This window comes from Ictalurus punctatus, chromosome 27, assembly GCF_001660625.3.
Source record: "Ictalurus punctatus breed USDA103 chromosome 27, Coco_2.0, whole genome shotgun sequence".
Lineage (NCBI taxonomy): Eukaryota > Metazoa > Chordata > Actinopteri > Siluriformes > Ictaluridae > Ictalurus > Ictalurus punctatus.
This window is the reverse complement of record NC_030442.2, coordinates 11,944,120-11,965,779: the sequence shown is the minus strand read 5'-3', so window position 1 is coordinate 11,965,779 and position 21,660 is coordinate 11,944,120. Positions and strand designations below refer to the sequence as shown.

At 39.5% G+C, this 21,660-nt stretch overlaps 1 protein-coding gene and 1 long non-coding RNA gene across 2 annotated transcripts in view; one reads left to right on the top strand and one right to left on the bottom strand.

Moving 5' to 3' along the window:
- Positions 1-637: 637 nt before the first annotated feature.
- smad3a (SMAD family member 3a) overlaps positions 638-21,660 on the bottom strand; it is a 37,772-nt gene continuing 16,749 nt past the window's right edge. The window contains exons 2-9 of the mRNA XM_017459153.3: positions 16,690-16,883; positions 16,059-16,193; positions 14,319-14,393; positions 14,039-14,089; positions 13,231-13,443; positions 12,278-12,415; positions 9,512-9,656; positions 638-5,159 (exon numbers count right to left, since the gene is read on the bottom strand). Of these exons, the coding sequence (XP_017314642.1) occupies positions 5,036-5,159; positions 9,512-9,656; positions 12,278-12,415; positions 13,231-13,443; positions 14,039-14,089; positions 14,319-14,393; positions 16,059-16,193; positions 16,690-16,883 (1,075 nt within the window). The 3' untranslated portion in view covers positions 638-5,035. The remainder of the gene's footprint in view (positions 5,160-9,511; positions 9,657-12,277; positions 12,416-13,230; positions 13,444-14,038; positions 14,090-14,318; positions 14,394-16,058; positions 16,194-16,689; positions 16,884-21,660) is intronic.
- On the top strand, positions 8,679-9,480 carry LOC108259570 (uncharacterized). The gene is made up of 2 exons (XR_001810942.3): positions 8,679-9,198; positions 9,391-9,480. It is a non-coding gene; the product is annotated as an uncharacterized LOC108259570 (long non-coding RNA).

The window sequence follows — 21,660 nt, the reverse complement described above, 5'->3', positions numbered from 1 at the left end:
CGACTTTTTTCAAGGGTGCCAGCAATGTGGATTTCAGTATTCTTTGTAGTTTTAGCATCAAAATAATATCAATTTTCAATCTTTTCTTGCAAAGAAACATGATACTAAAGCCTCTAATCTAGCTTAATGAATACATTCATCTTTAATGTTCAAGTGTATTTATACAGCAGATAACAGGTGCTTTGAATTTACAATTTTGAAATGAGACCATTCCTGTATAAAGCTGCATGAAACTGTGTAATATCATTATTATTATTATCACTGTTATGCCATGTTATGGTTTATGTCCTTCAAAATATAGTACCAGAGATTAGCTCAGCTTCCACCCCAACCCCCCCCCAAGAAAACACCCCGCGGGCGTAAATAATTCAACACTACCATGGTCTGGAATGTCTAAAATGTAGGGAGAGTTCTCATGCTAGAAATGTGTCTGGTGGCTGTTGACTGGTGGATCTGAAGAATACAGGTTTGCCTAAACATGAGGAGATGATAAGAACGTTTTAAAACCTATACAGGTCATGACCTTTGATCTTCAAGGGATAAAAAGCGCTGTCTGTGTCTTTCTTGAGCTGTAAACTTTCTCGCGAATCTCTCTTCAGACCTAGGTAGTGAATGATGAACTCAAATAACAATTACACCATTTGAGATATACCTTTTTATTAAAAGTACATTAATAGCAAATACAATGACATGTATAGTTGACTCTTTAAATGCAGAGAGAAATAATAAAGTGTATCTTCATACAAAAAGAAAGACATTTAAAGCATAAGCACAGCTAAGCACGATGTCACAGAATAAGACAATTAAAACAATCAACACATAACAAGCACAATAATGCATACTACTCAAAGTTAACTCAACAATTTGCTGATAAACTTCAAAATAAAAAAAGTGTAATCTTTTCTCAAGGATGAAAGTCTTTTAATGTTGTTTGGCAATAAGGATGGTTAATCCATAATCCATCAATACCAATATCAGAATATAACTGCTATACATAATCACAGATGATCATTGTTTATCATAACAATACATACTACTATTTATTATAACATAATGCCTTAAAGCATGGAATAAAGATTAAACATATTTAGAGCTTTCGAAATCTGTTCCTGGTAAACTGTAGTTACTAACATTTTCGCAAATCTTGAGCGCTAAAGAGGTCTCCAAAATATTATCTAGTATATTTAATGCACGTTCCTGCAATTAAACTCCAATAACTGAATCATTTTGAAATACTGATTACTAAACATCACATACAGAAACTGTGTGACACGTGGCATGGCCATGTGGACAGATTATAGCACTCATGGTGTACTACAGGAGTAATGACAACCTTTCATTCTTCAGGCACACTCACTCTATCCATCATCGTTTTTATAATGCTCTAAAACGCACTGAAGGTGAAAACTATGTTAAATTATGTTCTTTACATGAGGAAGCTTTATTATTCATGCGCAATCCTCGCATTTCATAATCCCCAGTCTCTTGAACTTCGGCAGGATCTGACAGCCTGCACTTAAAAGAAACAAACAAACAAAAACATAACCTGCTATACACGATCTTAGAAATGTTTCCCTTTTAAAGCCCTTTCCCTATTTCTGTCTATAGTATAAAAATACAATGAAGTCCAAAAAACAAAAAACAAACCTGCCAGCATTTTTTTTTTTTTGCCTCTTTTCCCCAACCTGAAGAAATTGTTAACAAAACAGTACTTGGCTAGAAACTCTCATCAAACACTGAAAACAAGCATGCTTCAATCTACAATTCTTATCTACAAACTATTCAGGAATCATGAATTGATTAGTATCAAGAGTAGAAAATTCATGCAAAGGCACACTCTGAATGGAGTGAACTGTTCCAGGAAGAGTGTGAGGATATCTATACACGCATGCTTGTACATAAATGAAAGCTGAACTGCTGCTTGTGTAACAGATGTTTAACAAAGCTGGTTTTGGTTGAATTAAAGTTTATAATATAAATAAATGTACCTGAATATATACATACATATACCCATAGATACACTTTAATTCATTTAGTTTCATTTTGGAAGAAAAAAAAAAAAACATCAAGAATTTAAAGTGTTAAATATATTTTTAAATATTATTACTTAACTGGAAATTAGAACAGAACAGAGATATAGTTGTCACAAATGTCCAAAACGAAATATTTTGTATTATTTTGGATTACAATGCCCCTTGCAATATTTGGTCTATGCAGAAAAAAATGCATACAGTACACACATTGCTTTGTTGTAAAAGTCACATTAATGTACTAACCGTTTTGTATTTGAAAATTGTACTGCCACTAACCTGACACTTCATAGATTGGTGCAGTCTAGATTAGATTTTGTCCTGTTAGGGCTGCTCTATTGTTTCCAAAGCAGAAGCCATTAGATGTTTATCTCTCTAGAAAACAGGCCTGTATATATGTCCCTAATGCACCATATGCTCCCCATAACTACTGGTGTATTACTACACTAACTACAGCAATACTAACAAATGGGCATATTATAATTACTCTTATAGTATAATATATTTGTTGCTTCGCTCGGTATTTTGCAGCACCTTCGATGGTAAATAATTATACTTGATTCATACACTGGCGTGAGTTTGAGATGAATTAACCCTATTTAACACGAATGAACAAAGCAACAAGAAACTCTAGCTCATGGCTGAATGATAACAGGGTTGCATTTCTTTCTGTACAACTGACAAACAAAATGAAATCAGAGTCAATCTATAGTGAAGGAGAAGCAATGTGAGCCTCTATGACAAGCTGTCAATTGATATCTGAGATCCTCTTTAACCTCTTTATTTGTTGTCTACACAACACCCAGGGACCCGAACTGAATCCCTGCTGCAAATATAGAACAGACTCGCACAATACCAGAGCTTCAGCACGGATATCAGTTACACACACCTTCCACATACAGGAAGGAGAGCTGAGTGTCAACTGTTCCTCACAGATGGGGATATGTGAACTCACCAGGAACCTGGCCAGACACATACAGACACACAGCGGAGACAGCTGGCACACAGATTAAACAGCTACCATAAGCACATCTTACGAGAACACACACATGCACTGTGCGAGACTTGGCATGGCTCCATGCAGATAGATTAAAAACAATGATGTGGAGCTCTACCAAAGGAGTAATAACAACCTTTCATCCGTCAGTAATCTACAGTGACACCCTTCCCCCTCCGCCCACCATCATTCTGTTTTCTTAATGCCGCAAAACATGTGCTAGTGTATGCTCATTGCAATGGTGAGATTAAATCATTGTATAGCATTCCAATACTGTTTATGGGAAACTATCTCGGCCTATTATTTATCGACTGTAGGTGTAACGTATGTGAGATTACCACAGAGAATTTCCACACATTCCTCCGTACTGAGAAAAAAAATTATTCACTCATAATGAACTCTAATGACAGTTTTTAAATCCCATGTGTGGCACCCTGGGAAAACCCTTTTCTACTATACGTAGTTCTGTTTCCCTTTTACAAGCACCTCAAATTCTCCGCTTCACGGAGCATCACCGACATTCCGACAGCCGATATCTGATCACAAACGGAATTCATTAGTCTCGTCTTTTTTGCTACGGCATGTACTGTAGCTATCCAACATCGAAGTGTGTAATTCACCGTGTAAGGAAATCACACTTGCAATGTTTCTGACATTTTGACATCGGCAGAATGTCTTTTTATCACCTTATTTTGTTAAACTGGATTCTTAAACAACACGATCTTTTGCTCTGATTAAAAAGTACATAAAATATTTCCATGTCACTTTAGGTGAAGTATATTTATAGTTTCTTAAAGTACGGGTGTCAGATTATGTTATATGCAGAAAGACTGTTTCGATGCTATTGTCTTGACTGTCTATTTGATGCTATGTTTTCGTCTATCTGACGGGTTTTCCCAGGCCGCCATACATATGTTTAAAATATGCAACGATACAAAATAAAATCAAATAAAATCTAAAAATACTTTACAATGCACAACAATAATACAGTATAAAAACTACAATTGTTACACTCTAAGAATGTAGATCTTGGTATGAGACAAACGATACAGTCATCCCTTTTAACATGTAGTCCCGTCTCTGAAAGGACAGTTTCGATCCTTATAACTTTGACTGAAGAATTTATTCAATTGTTCTGTAACGCATAACCGTTTACTGCTGTTAGCCTTGCATCAAAGGTGAGTTTTGATTTGATTGAGCAGGGTTGCTGGGGGCTTTTTCTCACTACAGGGAGACGTGTTGAAATTCTCGCCTGTAGTAACTACGCTGTTGTAGACAGACATTAGGCTGAAAAATACCAGTGCATTCTTTTAACAATTAATGATAATAAATTTAACTTTTGCATCTCAAAGCACAGAGGAATTATGGCTAAAGATGGGGAGGGTCCTTTTTTTAACTGACTCACTGAATATGCTCAGTTCTACCTCTCAGAAACTTTCCTGGCATGAGACTCAAAAAGGGGGGGGGGTTTGGGGTATTTCAGTAAGGATGAAATCAAAAGGCAAGCATGCAGGTGGCAAAACGATGCCTCGGACAGTTCTTACACAGGGCTCACAATCTCACATTAACATTTATAATATACTACATAATGAGCTTTCTTCTGTTAGTTTTGTTCAAACAAAATTAACCAAAATATAGACAACTACAGCTTTAACTACAACGTATAAAAATTCCTTAATATTTCACTGTACACAGAAAGACAACAAAGGGAAATCTACAGTACACATGATCAGACAAATTGATTCAATTCACCAAGATCCAAGAAGCTAAACAGGACGTCGGTGATAAACGATATGGACAAAGCAGAAACAAAAATTTTACTGTTTAATACACACTTCCTCTTTGAGATGAATGTGTATGAAAGTGCTACTGAAAGTGGGTGGGTTCTGTAAGGCTCTAGTTTCCTATTGACTCATGGCTTTTAAGATCTCAGTTCCTATAGGAATATCTATCTGTTTGTGGGGTTTTTGGGTCGGCTACTTCCTGTGGTGTTAATAAGAGGATTTTCCTAGGACTCGCTGGAGCAGCGGATGGAGGGAGAGCCCATCTGGGTGAGCACCTTGTCCAGCCATTGCAGGGGTCCGTTCAGGTGCAGCTCTATCCAGCAGGGGGTGCTAGTGACTGTCTGCCGCCTACAAAGCAGAGTAATGGAGAGTTGGGGTGACAGAGTGAGAGAAAGAAAGGAAGAAAGAAAGAAGGTGAAGGGGAGAGAAGAAAGAGATGGTGTTGATTAATTTTCATTAAGAGCAGCTCTGAAGGTAGTACCAGCTGCAACAGGGACTGGCATGGCAGACCTACGCCTAATAATAAACAAATACAGAAAAATCTGTTGTTATTTAACAAATAAATAAATGGAATCATAGGGGGCACTGTGACTTAGTGGTTAGCATGTTTGACCCACACCCCCAACCCTCGGACCTCCAGGGTTGGGGGTGTGAATCCCACCTCTGCTCTGTGTGTGTGGAGTTTGTATCTTCGCCCCATGCTTCGTGGGTTTCCCCAGGTACTCCGGTTTCCTCCCCAGTCCAAAGATATGCGTTGTAGGCTGACTGGCATTTCCAAATTGTCCGGAGTGTGTGAATTTGTGTGTGATTGTGCCCTGCGAAGGGTTGGCACCCCGTTCAGTCAACCTCGGTTGTGCCCCGAGTTCCCTGGGATGAGCTCCAGGCTCCCCGCGACCCTGTGTAGGATAAGCGGTATGGAAAATGGATGGATAAATGGATGGAAAAATGTTATCATTGTTGTGGTGAAGCTTAGGTATGGAGATGTTTATGTAACTTTTTATATAAGGAGTCTCTAGTGTCCACCAGGAGGTCCAATTAAGCTCAGAAAAAAAGAGAGGCTGGTGAGGAAACAACGGTTTATAGCTGCTATAATGTAAGTGATAACAGGAGCTAAATTGTTTCACCGATGTTCAACAATATTAAACATAACTATACATGGTTAAAACATATGACTTATGGCTTTAAAACATTTTTAAAAAATGTAAACGTTTAAAGAAGTATAATATGAATATATATGAAAATCATCTTTGGGGTGGTAACAGTAACGCATTACACCATCCTGTCATGTCTTATCCTTTACTAATTGCAGCTACTAATCTCAGATGATTTATTTAGGTAATAAATCAGCAGGTCATGACACAGCTGAGTGGCTGCAGTGACACTAGTGTGTCTGGATTTGAGCTCAGTCTGTGTGTAAACTCTGCTCTACACGACTCCAGTCTCTCACAGGGACCACCATCACTGCCAAACACACTCTCCTACATTCCACCCTGATTACACAATGGCCCAGTCTCCTTCTCTCCATTTTACACACACACACACACACACACACACACACACACACACACACACACACACACACACACACACACACGCACGCACGCGCACACATACACATCTTGTCTCTGGGTCTTGGAGACCTCGACTCTATGCCTCACCTTACTCCATTCTTATTCTGCTCTTCTCCTCAGAGTTGCTTTTTCTCTGTATGATTCTGTCTGGTTCTCTCTCATACTCATTCGCTCACGCTCTAACAACACACACACACACACACACACACACACACACACACACACAGGCACACACACACAGGCACACACACACACACCCACACACACCTCAACTCTATGCCTCATCTTACTCCATTCTTATTCTGCTCTTCTCCTCAGAGTTGCTTTTTCTCTATCTGATTCTCTCTTGTTCTCTCTCATACTCATTCGCTCACGCTCTTACAACACACACACACACACACACACACACACAGTAAGTCCAAATCTGTCTAATTGTGGTTTCCACTCTGTGTTCCTAATTGAGTTTAATAGATGCTTTGACACTTGAGGAAATGTCGAAACAACAACTCTCTCACTCTTTTCCTCCCTGAGTGTCTCTCTTCAGATACAGACCGCTATTTTCTGCAGCACACTTTAACTCCTTCATGTCTCTGAATGACTCTCAGCCTTGAGCTGCTGGCAGCTCCTCCACCACTATTGAAAATTCACTGAAGATCAAAGAGAGGCAGAGGAAGTGCGGGGTGGTGTTGGGACAGTAAGAGGACAGAGAGGAAAAAAACACGATGAAAGATGAGTTAAGAACGGGAGTGACAGATGAGATGAGGCTCTGATTTGCAGGGATTTATTGCCTTAACTTCAGTTTAAGGTTTGTACTGCTTTACATTATTCCATTCAACCTGTGAGCAGAATAAATGACTCACTGACTGCACTAATGGAGAGGAACATGCCAGCCCAAGTACTGCTCCAGGCACAGTGCTGCATGTGGAATTTAGTTTAATATGTGATGAGGATGAAGAACTGTCTAAGTATTCTAACATAAATGTCATGAATCATCTTTCACATACTTACGCTTTTAAATATTAAAAGCTGTGTATTTAGTTCCGCAACAGACAAAACGTTCGCCCGGCAGTTCCACAGCCTGCTCTCTGGATGGCATTTTCATAGGAGGCCGATATAATAGGAACACTGTGCCCTTGCTCGTTCATTTAATTTCCAATCAGCTGGCAGCAGTGTAATGCATAACATAAAGCAAGAGCTTTTAGATAATTTTCACTTTACTGGATGCTTTTTTTTGGTTTGTTTTTCGCACTGTGTGTAAACTCCATAGACTGCTGTCTGCTGAAAATCTCACGAGATCAGCAGTTACTGAAATACTCAAAATAGCCTGGCTGGCACTAACAACCAGGCCACAGTCAAAGTCGCTGAGATCACATTTTTCCCCAATTCTGATGGCTGATCAGGTGTTCCTATTAAAGTGCCTGGTGAGGGTATATTCTATAGGACATAGTTATGAATGTCCCTAAAGCCAAACACGGTTGTATTCGGTACCTTGTTTAGGTTTTCAAATAACATCCATGTAATGGGAAATTAAAATAAAGCTGATCAATGTCGAGCGCTCAAGCTCAGAGCTACTACCAGTTTCTAATTAACTGTTGGGCCCTTGAGCAAGACCCTTAATCTTATCTGCTTAAGGGGTGCTGTATCATGGCTGACCATGCACTCCGAGCCCAGCTTCCTAACAAGCTGGGATATGCAAAGGAAAGAATTTTACTGTGGTGTACACGTGAAAAAATAAAGCTTCTTTTTCTTCTGATCACTCATGTCACACAGCACAGAGGCTAGCCTGTTAATGTGAGCTAAAACACAAGGTCTGGTTGAATACCTCTGTCTGTTATGATCTGTCTCTGTTGTCTTTGAGTTCGCTAGCTTGCTACCATTGGCCTCGGCCATGGACTTACTCCAACACAAAGACAAGGAGCAAAGGTTCCTCTATGTTATGATGTATAAGGTCCCGTGTCAAGCTGTACGACTAATTTGGGGTCGAGTATGTAGTCGGGCACAATGAGCTAGGACATATCTGGGCTGGGTGTGCGTTTGGGAACTCTTTCTGTACCGATTCGAGCCCATCAGCTCGGCCTGAGAATGAAAAAGAGAAGCAGGCTTTCTCTGTTGTTTCTGGTAATTACTATTACAGAAGTTCTAGGATACAGCAGCTCAGGAACTGCATGTTTTAGAGTAGTTTTCTTTCCTGACTCAATAATATTTTTCAAACAAAGCAAAAAAAAAAAAAAATCCTAAGCACTGTAGCTTTAAGAAAGTGTGGGGTAAGAAAACGAATGTGTCGGTGAGAGCGAGAAAGAGAGTGAGTTGAAATGTCTACTTCTGTTCGAGAAGCAGAATTTCTCCATTTTCACTCTTCCTTCCTTTCTGTTTTTTTTTTTTTTTTGTCTCTCATATGTCTTTATGGTGACTTTCCCAGTGGAAATCCTCAACTGCTTTCAATTATGGTCTTGGTTTCTCTCATTCCAACAAAAGATTACTCACGAGAGAGAGTGAAACAAAAAGGCACAGTTGAGAGAGAGAGAGAGAGAAAGAGAGAGAGAGAAAGAGAGAGAGAGAAAGAGATAGAGAAACCAGGAAACTCTGACACTTCTTAGAGCAGGGTGTGTTTTCAGAGCTGTGTGACTTGCTAGCACAGACCTGACAGTTTACATGGCTGGCTTGCTTATCTAGAGGTGTTCATCCAGTGGTGATTCTGGTTAGTGAACGCCGAAACCAGCACAAGAAAAAACAGACAGCTCAGACAGACAGACGGACAGACGGATCTCTACTCAGCTGCTTGACACACATTCAGCTCTCCTCTCAACACTTTACGGGTTAGTAGAAATCCACTGACTCATTGTGATACCTTTTCTTCATTTACACTAATACCTACTAATGACTTCCATAAAAACAGCAGGTTTAGAAATACGGGAATGAAACCTGGAAGGGTTCTATAAATAGCCAAAAACCTCGTACTGTTCTAAAAAACAAACAAACATCAATACTCCGTGTTTCTTTCTCCTCAGGTGGATCACAGAAACACTTCTGACTAAACATTAACCAGACTTTAGTCATAATGATATCTCCTATTATAGTGCAGTGTTGAAGTAGAATGGTGGTGGCTCAGGTAAGGCAGTGTAGACTCACCTGTACTCGGCTCCCCAGCCCTTGACAAAGCTCATGCGGATGGTGCACATGCGGGTCAGCTGATACACTGCCTCGAAACCTTGGTTCACTGACTGAGCCAAAAGAGCAGCGAACTCTTGATTATTGAAGATCTTCAGATTACAGCCTGACAAAACCCACACACACACACACACAAATATTATATCAGCATTCTTGAAGGCATTTCTGCGATAGAAGATAAGTATCACAATATATAGGTTTGCTCACAAACTGCCAGCAATACAGTTGTTTTTCATTTAACCCTTAGCGGTCGGCTCTCCCGCTTGCGGGAGAAAATAGAATGTTTGCACTTCCGCATCAATATCTCTGTGAGTTTTTGTCCTACAAACATAAAAACTGACACCCCCAGAAACCGTGAACAGTCTACTTTCCAAATGTATATAGATAGATAGAAACTACACATATTTTTAGAGCTTTGTGAGGAGAATAAAATGAACAGCATGCACGTTTCAGTCTCTGAGTCAGAAAACAGCTCTTGATGTCGAACCCATTAGCAACGAGAGCTGTTCATATGATAACATTATGGTAAATCGGCGGTCGTTATTGGGTAATTACGAGGCAAGAAAACGTGTGACAAAGCCCAAATTTACTCATATAAACAACAGCACATATTACCCGAAAAGCAGGCACTGCTCTGGGGAAACACAGTGCCTGGCGCTCATCCGGGGAAAACCGCCTGGAGCTCGCACATTTTACCCGAAAAGCAGGCACTGCTCTGGGGAAACACAGCGCCTGGAGCTCATTTCACCCAAAAATCAGGACAGTGGGGATGAACGTTGCCATTTCGAACTTCGACTTGATCCGGCAGAGGATGTTTGTGATGAGTAAGTTTTGTTGACTAGCTTTTGCCATGGAATGATTATGATTACATGCTTAGCACTGCAATTCATGATGCACGCAAGCTGCAGCTAAACATTTCTAAAGCCTTTCATAGTACATACATGTTCAGAGTTGAGTGAATTATTTTGCCTCCGTCAACTATGCATACCATATCTGTCACTTTTCTAGATAAAACATATGTAAAGCAGCTGGCGTTGCTAAAACTTCTCCGTCCACGTAACAGATTAGAAAAACGTATCATAGCAGCCAGAAAGGTCAACTAATTACCCATCAGGTATAGATAAAGTTTTTCATTCAAAGTCTTTGCTCTCAAACAAAAACCCCATGGAAGTGCAAAGCATGTGATGTCTTCCTTTGCCTTCAACAAGACAGAAACTGTTTTGAAGCTTGGTATCCTGATCAGGACTGACAATTCATTGTTCTTTTATTCATCTTATTTTGTAGTATTCCATTGCATGTTTGGGGTCGAACACAGTAATTTCAATAAACTGTAAAAAGGATTTTATTGTCTCTTCTTTCCTTACAATTCACACTGACCGGATGGGTGTGGGATGTGGGAGACATAACGACATCCCAAATGGGAATTACCTTTGACAACAGGGAAGGCCATTACCTTTGAGAGTGGGGAAGGGAACTATTACAGGTGTTGACACCTATCTCATCAATATTCATTGACATTTCTGCATGATTTAATCACCTATGTGTAGCCAACACGTATGTTTACAAGGTTCAGAGCTCAAAAGTCCTGTCAAAAATGTTTATAATGTGTTTATCACAGTATCCCAAACACCACCTGTTGAAAAGTGTAAACTCACAGTTGATTTAAACAAAGCCTATATTCATGACATTCTTACTGCTCTCAAATTACTGTTGGTGAGTTTGTAGTGAATATAAGCATTTGTAGCGTTTTTGGATGAATGTTTTTTAGATAGGTGAAATATATTAAAATGTAAAGGCATGTCAGACTACCTCAAAAGTGTCGGAAAGGCCTCAGACTGTAGAGCGTTAAATAGACAAAAATAAATAAATAAATAAATAAAATATTTTTATTATCAATAAACAAATTTATAATACATTTATTTTTACATAATGTATATATATATATATATACATATATATATATATATATATATATATATATATATATATATATATATATATATATATTTTATTTTTTTTTTTAAATATGTAAACTTTTTTAACATGTAAAAAAGTAAGATTAAGCTGCTTCCAGTCGGTTTGTGACTATAACAAAAAAAATGTAATTAAATTTAATAAAAAGATATCACGATATCACACAAAAAATGTATTATGAAGTAATTAATCAGGATAATTATATTATTCTGCAGCACTAATACTGACCAGCTGTAGCAAAGTGGATAATTTTCCTATTTGTTTCACTTTACCTCTTCTTCATGGGCAAATATGTAATAATATAGATCCAAACATTGGCACTATTAGCTGTTATTTCAGCAAAATTATATATCAAATCCAACACTGATGTTTTTTCATGTATCTTCAAATTGGGTTCAAGTACTGTGAGATATTTTTGCCAAACTGCCCAACCCTAAACGAAGGAAAACAAATAAGACACATAATTGGGATTTCAGGCCAAGAATAACATCATATTGCTGAATTATTGCCGGCTTATATTTGTTGATTATAATGCCATTATAATAATTTACTTAGATTTTCATATTATCTAAGTACATATTCAACTAATGATGATTCGTATCGAGAACAAGGAACGAGGAATAACGGAACCAGGAGAGAGAAAGTCCCCCAGTTGTTCTAAAGTCAGTTTAGTGATGTAATAACTGAACAAGATGGTTTATAATCCAAAAACATATCATGTGTTTTGAGTTAGTGGGTTAGTTTGTCTCTGACCTGGTGGGATCTTGCAGACGGTGGCAGGGTGCCAGCCGTAGCGCTGGTTGCAGTTGGGACTTTGAACAAAGATAGCGCTGTCACTGAGACATTCAGCAAACACTTCACCTCCTATGTAGTATAAACGCACTCCCCGGCCTAAATAAACACACACACACACACACATATACATATATATACATATATATATATATATATATATATATATATACATATATATACATAATTATAATATATTTTCCCCTAAAGCAACATCCTGTCTATATAGAGCTCCAAGCACAAAAATAGATCCTCGAATGAATTTACTGTTTTAAGAAAATCGTTTGTCCTCATCATGTTAAAATGCATCGATCAAAAAAAGAGTAGACACATAGCAACAACAACTGAGTCTGGTCAAGGAAATTACTGTCATTTATATAGAGTTAGATACTGTTTTAGACTGTGATCACCATTTTACTACACATTTTACATGTAAACCTTACGAGAAGAAGAAAATGTAAACTGGTCAGAATTCAGAGGACTTTAGTTAAAAAATCCCACCAGTGGATTTGGATCAAAGTGGAGAACTTACTAAAGTTTTCCAGAAAAGTGGTGAGTGAAGTTGAGCACTTATTTTTTTTTATCTGAACAATCAGATTGAATCTCAGTGAGCAAGTGAAAGCAATCACAGCTAGAGTAAGGGTGAAAAAAAATCTCTTTTCTAGCTAAATCTGATAACAGGCATTGCTCAGTGCTTTTACGGTTAGAGCATGCTCATCATATGAACTACAAAAAGTGCTCCAGACAGTGCTTTTTCGTTACGAAATGCCTACTGTGATCAGAGCCTTAAGGCCTTATTGCTTTAATCTCCTGTCAAGAGGAGGTGAATCCTGTCTATTTTTGTTTAAATCAAGGACTACATCTTAACATGTTCATCTCTCTCTTTCTTGTATGAAATACGGAAGTCAGGGTACCAATGTGTCTGCGTGTGAGCTCCACGGCAGCGTTGCGGTTTATATTGGACAGCAGGCCCAGGCAGAAACGCTCAGAGTTGGACGGATCAGTAAACCCGTCCACTGTGAGAGAGGGCTGGGACGCGTGGAAGATTTCCCCCACCCGCTGGTTCAGCTCATAGTAGGATATGGAGCACCAGAACGCTGGCTCACAGTACGTCACAGGCTGCAGGTCTGGCAGAGGGAAAGACAGAGATGGTACATAAAAAATCAAACAATACAAAAATAAACAGTCAAAAAGTAAAAACAGTTTGCAGCATGAAATGGGTGGAGCTCGGCGACACAGTGATGCAATAGCAAGTGTAGATTCCCAGAAACAGGGCAATGGAAACACCAGCATTTCTTACTTGGGTAGGAAAATTATTGCCTTACACCGCCAGCTTCATAAACACACCACAATTCCTGTAACTGCTTCAAAAAAGGAAGAAAAAAAAAAGAAAAAGAAAAGAAAGAAAGAGCTCCAGGAAATGGGCTGGATGAACAAAACCCCTATGTGTAGCACGTGGAAGTATGCTATTTATTATTCCAGTAACAAGGGGAAAGACAAGCCCCAGGATCTTCACTTCAGATAATAAGCAACAGGATACTGTCATGCATGTGAAGTGTGTCGTGTTTGTCCAAGTGCTCATACAGAGAGGAAAGACAAAAGGTTCATTCAGCTGTGGCTTCCTCTGGGTCAGTGACCAGAGGAAGAATTCATAACACAAGTGTACAAACACTAACACGTACAAATACGTACATACACTACAGACGGTACATAAAATCCTACCTAAGTTGCTTGGCGGTGGAGATAAAGAATTTGGAGAAAGGCTTGGAGATCCTACAAAAAAGAAAGGAAGCAGATGGTCATAGATGAAGATATTTCACTGAACTGAATAAATATGATGGAGTGCACTGACAAGTATGTCCAATCACAATCATTCTTGTTCTCTGAGCTGTAAAATATGACCTACTTTATGAGACGGCGTGAAATACTGTACATGTGATGTTTTATAGACATTTGTCTGGGACTCTGACTCAACTCTGATGTGTGGATAATGTTGACTTACCTGTGTCCATGCTAGGGTTCAAGGAATAGTCACTGGTCTCCCCATCCTCACTGAGGTAGCCTGGAGGAGGTGTTTCTGAAAAAAAACCCAATACACTCATGTATTACTATATTTCTGAGGTACTTGTTTATTAGTGTAGCTTAATACTGAACATTAACCCTAACCCTAAACTGATACCCCCCACAACCACCCACCCCCCCAACACACACACACCCCCACCCAGTCTACATGTATACGTAAAGACACAGATTGCAATCTCACACACACACACACACACATGCACACACACACACAGAGGCCAAGCAGGTGCAACAAAAATTAATTACAGTACATTCAAGGACACATATTTTACTTGTTTATGGACTGCTGAACAATTCCTCTCTTAGAGACAGACTGGATGAGCCTTGCATTTTTCATGCAACGTTAATCATTATTAGGGCACTTATTCATGTAGCACAAACTAGGACAGTGTGTGTAGTGAAAGAGAGTTAGGTCCTCACTTTGTGCCAAAAAATGAAGTATTTTTCTAAAATGAAACAAAAGATATGCACCTGCTATGTAACGTCACAAGAAACACACCTGACACATAACGCCATAAGAAATACACATATGTAACATTATATGGAAAAGGCCTGATACGTAACATTATAAGAACTACACATGATATGTAACATCATACGCTTGAAACTCATTAAACTGAATATAGTAATAATTACGGTGTGATTCAAGCTCATGGCGTTACATATCAGGCACTGTCAACAAAATGAGCTGCTTCCCAGTTCTTCAGTATGAAGACCCTGTATGAACCTTTACAAACACATGCACACACACATCGACCTGCTAACAGGTGTAGCACTTGTGACTCATAATAGCCTTCCTCAGACTGAACTTCCTGTTTAGATTAAGTTTATTTTCAATAGCAGCAGTGCAGAATGGCTCTGCCTCGGAAATGGAAACTCAAACTTACTGTAACTGACCACTTTTCAAAACCCTCAATTAAATACCATTCTGATGACACAAATTCAGAGCACATCCCAAGTTAAATCTGCCAAATGCAGCATAGATTAGCTATTTCCCACATGTACAGTAATGTTCACACAGTTGGGTCAAGACCAGGAGCTCAGTGTTAAGGGTTTTGTTTTTTTTTACTACAGCCTGACCCTGCTTGTATTGCTAACATTTGTTTCAGTTTTAAAGCATGTCAAGTAATAATGATGAACAGTTTGTGTGAGTGTGAGTGTGTGTGTGTGAGAGAGAGAGAGAGAGAGAGAGAGAAAGAGAGAGAGAGAGAGATAGAGAGAGAGAGAGTCTTTCGGTTTCTCAGAATGTTCCCTGGGGTGGCTCCATTGTGTGTGTGTGTGTGTGTGTGTGTCTGCAGCAGTGTTCCTGGTGCTCGTCCTTGCAGGCCCGAGTGAAGTGGACTCTGCTAAACTGTTTCTTTGTCTGCATTTTCTGTCTCCGTCTGTCTCTGCCAGCTCCTGTCCTCACCACAGCTCATTCAGCCTGCCATGTAGGGAATCCAGCTCAAGTGCTCAGAGCATTTTGTGGTAAGAAGTGATCTTTAACTTTTATTTCCTATAAGTTTAAGCAGTTCGCCCTTCACAGGTAGTGAAGACAGGAATCTTATGCTTTAATGCCAGTTCCTAATACACATGTCTCTAAGAGCTAATTGCTCTCTAATTGCTTCTATATTTCCTGGAAGAGACACACTTGACTATGTGCACTTTCTCAGACTCTTACCTGCAATGTAGTTGCTCGGTGGCTCGATGCCAGCGGGGAAGTTGGTGTTTTCAGGGATGGAGTGACTATAATCATCCAGAGGAGGAAACTCGCTGGGAATCTCAGTGTGCCGAGGAACCAGAACTGGTGGAAGAACTACAGCGAGAGAACAGGGATACTGGTTATTCATGGACAACCGATCCCACATGAAATAACCCTATAGTCATAGTTTAAAGGACAGCACAAAAAGCTTGGATTTCCAAATATTTGGTTTCCAAACTAGACACTGCAACCAAACACTCATATTCAAGCTACCTGCTGCAACACTGTACCACTTGGTTTTAAGTTATAAAAAAAAATCTTGGACCCCCGGCAATACATTACAGACCAGACGAGTGTAGATACCACTTTATACAGCATTATCGACATATTCTTTACATACAGGAAATCGCACCCACATTTAAGTACATGTCTAGTACAAACACTCTTCATAGTGCTGTTTGTCATCAAAAAGAGTGGGTTTTTTTATTGGCTCTCCTCCTACCCATTACTGTGTTACCAAAATAAAGCTCTAGGTCTAGAAACTACTGTTGCTTGATCGTTGCAAACAAGAGCACTCCCTCTATGAAAACAGAAGACACCTGTCTCTTACCTGGCGTCTCTACGCGCTGATAGTGGTAGGGGTTCACACACACCTCGTCCTTCTTCATATGGAAAGCAAACTCACACAGCTCCATGGCTCTCAGCTCGTGGTGAGACTGAAGGTCCGGCCAGCGCCACAGCCGGCAGTAGATCACATGAGGGAGACCCTTCCTATGAGACACCTGTAACCTCCCGTCCAGAGATCTGACACACACAGAAAAGATAGTAAGACAGATTAGTGGAGGGAAAAAAACATCAGTTGTCAGCAAATAGTTCGTTTATCTGGTTATCAAGCACAACACTATCACGATTACAGTGTAGAAAACCTGTAAATAGAAACATAATATAAAAGAAGATTGCAGTTGTTCTTTTTGACTGACACCTTTTTTTCTCCTGGTGAAGTCAGAATGGAGACCATTTATATTTCTAAGAGATTTTTTAAAAGTCATTATTCATTTGGTGGCTTGCATGTTCTCCCCGTGCTTCAGGGGTTTCCTCCGGTACCCCGGCTTGCTCCTCCAGTCCAAAGACATGAGTTGTAGGCTGACTGGCATTTCGAAATTGTACGTAGTGTGTCTGAATGTGTGTTCGATTGTGCCCTGTGATGGGCTGGCACACCGTCCATGCCTTGTGCCCCAGGTTCCCTGGGATAGGCTCCAGGCTCCCCTGTGTAGGATAAGTGGTATGGAAGATGGATGGATGGATGGATGGATTCTTTTGGTGCTGGCCAGAACCTTTTAACATTGTGTTAAACATCCTGTAGCGAAATGTAGCTATGGTTGAAAACAGCTGCCATTGCAAGAGCATAATTTCTTCCTGTAAAATCACACACATGTCTATCCTGAAGGGGATAAAATGATCAGATCTTGAGATTTATTTGTAGGGGTAAAAACACTTGTATTACAGATCCAGACAGAAGTTAAATCACAGAGTTGCGAGTGTAAAGGATCAAATTCCCACAGCTACTCATGTAAAACTATCACTGACTGAATAGGGCTATACTGATAGAGCATGCTGATAGAAAGAGGATGTTTTACTCAGAAATGACATGTAGGTAGAAACACACAAAGAAAACAGTTTCCTGACCAAAAAGCATGTGCTTTTGTACCATCGGTATGAAAATGAAAAGGAAAATGAAAACAGGAAGCGAATACACAAGAGACTTTACAGGAAGGCATATGGTGCATTTCAAATAGACAAGTTTATTACGTGACACAAGGTCCTGAGCAGAGGTTCAAACCTCATATAGCTGAATGTTTTTAATTCTGATCAAGCAGTCAGTCTTCTTTATTCTCCTCCAGATTAGTTGTAAGCCTCTAGCATCATCCGAATCCACTCAGCCATGGAAACACTATTGTATAGAGACTTCTCTCTCTCTCATACATACCACATATGTTTAAGCAAACATGCACAGACACACATGTGCAAACAAACTGAAACGCTTTAAGGCACCATAATGTCAAAGCCCAAGAGCTCTTTAAAAGATGTCTGTTAGACTGTAGAAAACAAATGTGCTTTCGGTTTTTAAGCCTTGATTTGTCTGCCAATTAGGAAGAAAAAAAAATTGATGGAAAAAACAGAAAACCAGACATCCTATTGAGAGACACTAACAGCGAGGGTCTGAAAGAGAGAGAGAGAGAGAGAGAGAGAGAGAGAGAGAGAGAGAGATTGGCTAAAAGAGAGGAAAACAGAACTACATCAACAAATCTACTAAATATGAAGTCTAACCAGAAATGAATTACACGATGCAGCGCTTCAATTTATTCAGTCATGGCCTAATTTTTAGTCATCCATAGCTTGTATTTCATATAACAACTTCAAAATCAAGGTGAGGTTCCTCATTCACCCTCCTACAAACACACACACAAACACAAACCCACAGTGTCAGGGTCAACGGCTGGGCTGAAGGAGGAAAGGGAGGGCTGTGCATGTACACAAGCTGTCATTTCCTCCGGTTTACACTTCAGAGAGTGCCGAGAACAAGAATGAGAGAGAGCAAGAGAGCAAGCGCGAGAGAGCGAGAGAGAGAGAGAGCGAGAGAGAGAGAGAGGAGTGACTAAGAGAGAGAAGCAGAGCCACAGAAAGAACAAGAGAAAGATACAACAAACTAAATCTTAAAAAATTAGCTAGTATTTCTCATTGTGAAATTATAATATTTGAAATATCGGAGCATTAAGTCTATTAAGATAAACTGATTAATTTGATGTTTTAAACAGGTAGATGATTTTGTATCTTTCCAGAAATAAAAGCTTGAAAGAAGCAAGCCATAGAACAAGACAATTTCAGCCTTGAAATGAGTAAAAAATATATTAAAATAGGCTTAATAAATCTTTTTTTTAATCAAGCAACTGAATATAGGGTATTATTAGTTGAATTTGCCTGTATGTATAATATTTATACTTGCTAAGATATCCTTTTCTGCAGTGCTCTTCTAATGTGTTTGTGCCCTAGACAATAATCTGTGGCGTTCAGTCCTCACAATACACTTAAAAGATATTATTCGAGTCTAACTGACTGTTTTTATTTTCTCTCAATAGGTTTACCTGTGAGGTGACTGTTACAGCAGGACATACAGCCCCTTCTGAAAGTACTGGAACGGCAAGGACAATTATATTGATTTTGCTGTGCACTGAATGCATTTGGGTTTGAGATCAAAAGATGAATATGAGACGATAGATGAGAATTTCAGCTTTCATTTCCTGATATTCATGTCTAGAAATGTTAACCAACTTAAAACATAGCACCTTTTGTGGCAGACCACCCACTTTTTAGGCGAGCAAGAGATAAAACAAAAAAAAGGAAAGTAAATTAAAGTAAATAACACTTAATATTTGGTTTCATATCCCTTGCTTGCAATAACTGCATCAAGCCGGTGACCCACTGACATCACCAATCTGTTGCATTCTTCTTTTGTGTTGCTTGTCAGGTCTTGGGTCGTTGTCTTGCTGCATGATGAAGTTCCTCCCAATTAGACTGGATGCATTTCTCTGTAAATTGTCAGACAGAATGTTTCTGCAGGCTTCTGAATTCATTCTGCTGCTCCCATCATGAGTTACATTATCAATAAAGACTAGTGAGCCTGTTCCATGCAAGCCCCAAGCCATGACACTACCTCCACCATGCTTGGCTGATGAGTTTCTATGAACTTGTTTGTTCTTTCTCTACACTTCGATCTTTCCATCACTTTGGTAGCGGTTAATCTTGGTTCCATAACTTTTGTGGCTCATCTCTGTATTTCTTCACAAATTCTAATCTGGTTTTCTGATTCTTACTGCTGATGACTGGTTTGCATTTTGTGGTATGGCCTCTATATATCTGCACTTGAAGTCTAGATTGGGATACCTTCACCCCTGCCCTGTGAAGGTTGTTGGTGATGCCACTAACTGTTTTTTTTTTTGTTTGTTTGTTTTTCTTCACAGCTCTCACAATGTTTCTATCATCAGCTGCTGATGTTTTTCTTGGCTGACCTGTTCCGTGTCTCGTTGTGGTTTCTTTCTTTTTCAGGACGTTCCAAATTGTTGTACTGGCTATGCCCAATGCTTGTGCAATGGTGTTGATCAATTTTCCCTCTCTTAGCTTCAAAATGGCTTGCTTTTCTCCCAAAGACAGTTCTTTTGTCTGCATGTTGGTTTATCCTTTTTAACAACAAATGCAGTCTCCACATGCAAGACATAAGGCTCAAACCAACAGTAGACATTCAGCACTATTAATTCTTTAAAGAATCACTTTAACAGGGCACATCTGAGCAAAAAGAATGATATGATATGATATGATCTCTCGCAATACTGATTAATCATGCAGCAGCAGAAATACTTAAAAACACTTGAATGAATTTAGCATAGTGAAACTAAATGCACAAAATCCACATGTTAGGAGTGGGATTGCAGTCCCCTGAAGTTCTGACCCTCTGCTCTTCTCATACATTATGCATGACGACGGCATTATGCATTAAATATGCATTAGCACGCTCTTACCCCTCTTACCCTGAGTGATAGAGAGACAGAGACAGACACACACAGAGAGAGAGACTAATGAAAAAGGTTATCCTGGTTCAGCAAAGCTCCCCAAGTTCTTTTCAAATCCGAGGCACAGACACCATTCATGTCACAAACACTTAATCATCAGGAGAGAGTGCGGGAGAAAAAGAAAGAAAGAAAGAAAGAAACATGATTCCAAGCAACACTCTTTTCTTATATTTAACAACTTTGTGGATGAATGATGTTTATGGCAATGGTGAAATGGCTCAGAACAATGCTTTGAGATTCTGGTACGTTCTGGTAACTTCTAAACATGCTAAACATTGTTTAATAATAGCACCATAATGTGAAAATTTACCTCACATAAATGTTCAGTGTTGCCTTGCATCACTTCTCAGTTCATTTACCTTGGAGTCACAGCACTCAGACTTTATTGTCAGTACAGATATCGTGGGCGAAACTGAGTTGGAAAATGACTGCCAGCTGACTGTTGAGAGGAAAGCTGATTAACAGCACTGTGCCATAACTGGACATGGACACACACACACACACACACACACACACCCAGAGGGTAGGTCTGCCCCGCTGCCCCAGTTCAGAGGCTGTCACTTCAGAACAGAGAGGGGTGAAATTTAGAAGGAAGAGTGTAGGAGGGAGAAGAAGAGAGAAGTAGGAGTGGAATGCAGGACTGGAACAAGGAGGGAACGACAGCAATGACCTGACAAGATCTAAAGCTGGCAAGCAGATTTAATCTGTACAGCAGAAACAGGGGGCTTTCAGATTCTGTAAATAAGACAGCAAAAACTCATATGGTGCTTTCACATGTACTTTTTTTCACATGTCTTGAGTCTGTTTAAATGAGACCCTGGTGCGTTTTCCTTTTTGGTGCAGTTGTTTTGGGCAAGTGACTGATGACACAGCAATCACATTCAGGTGTGCAATAAAATTGCTGAGCAAGGTAGACTTGGTCCAGTTCCAAGTGCACTGTAATGCATTTGGGTTGA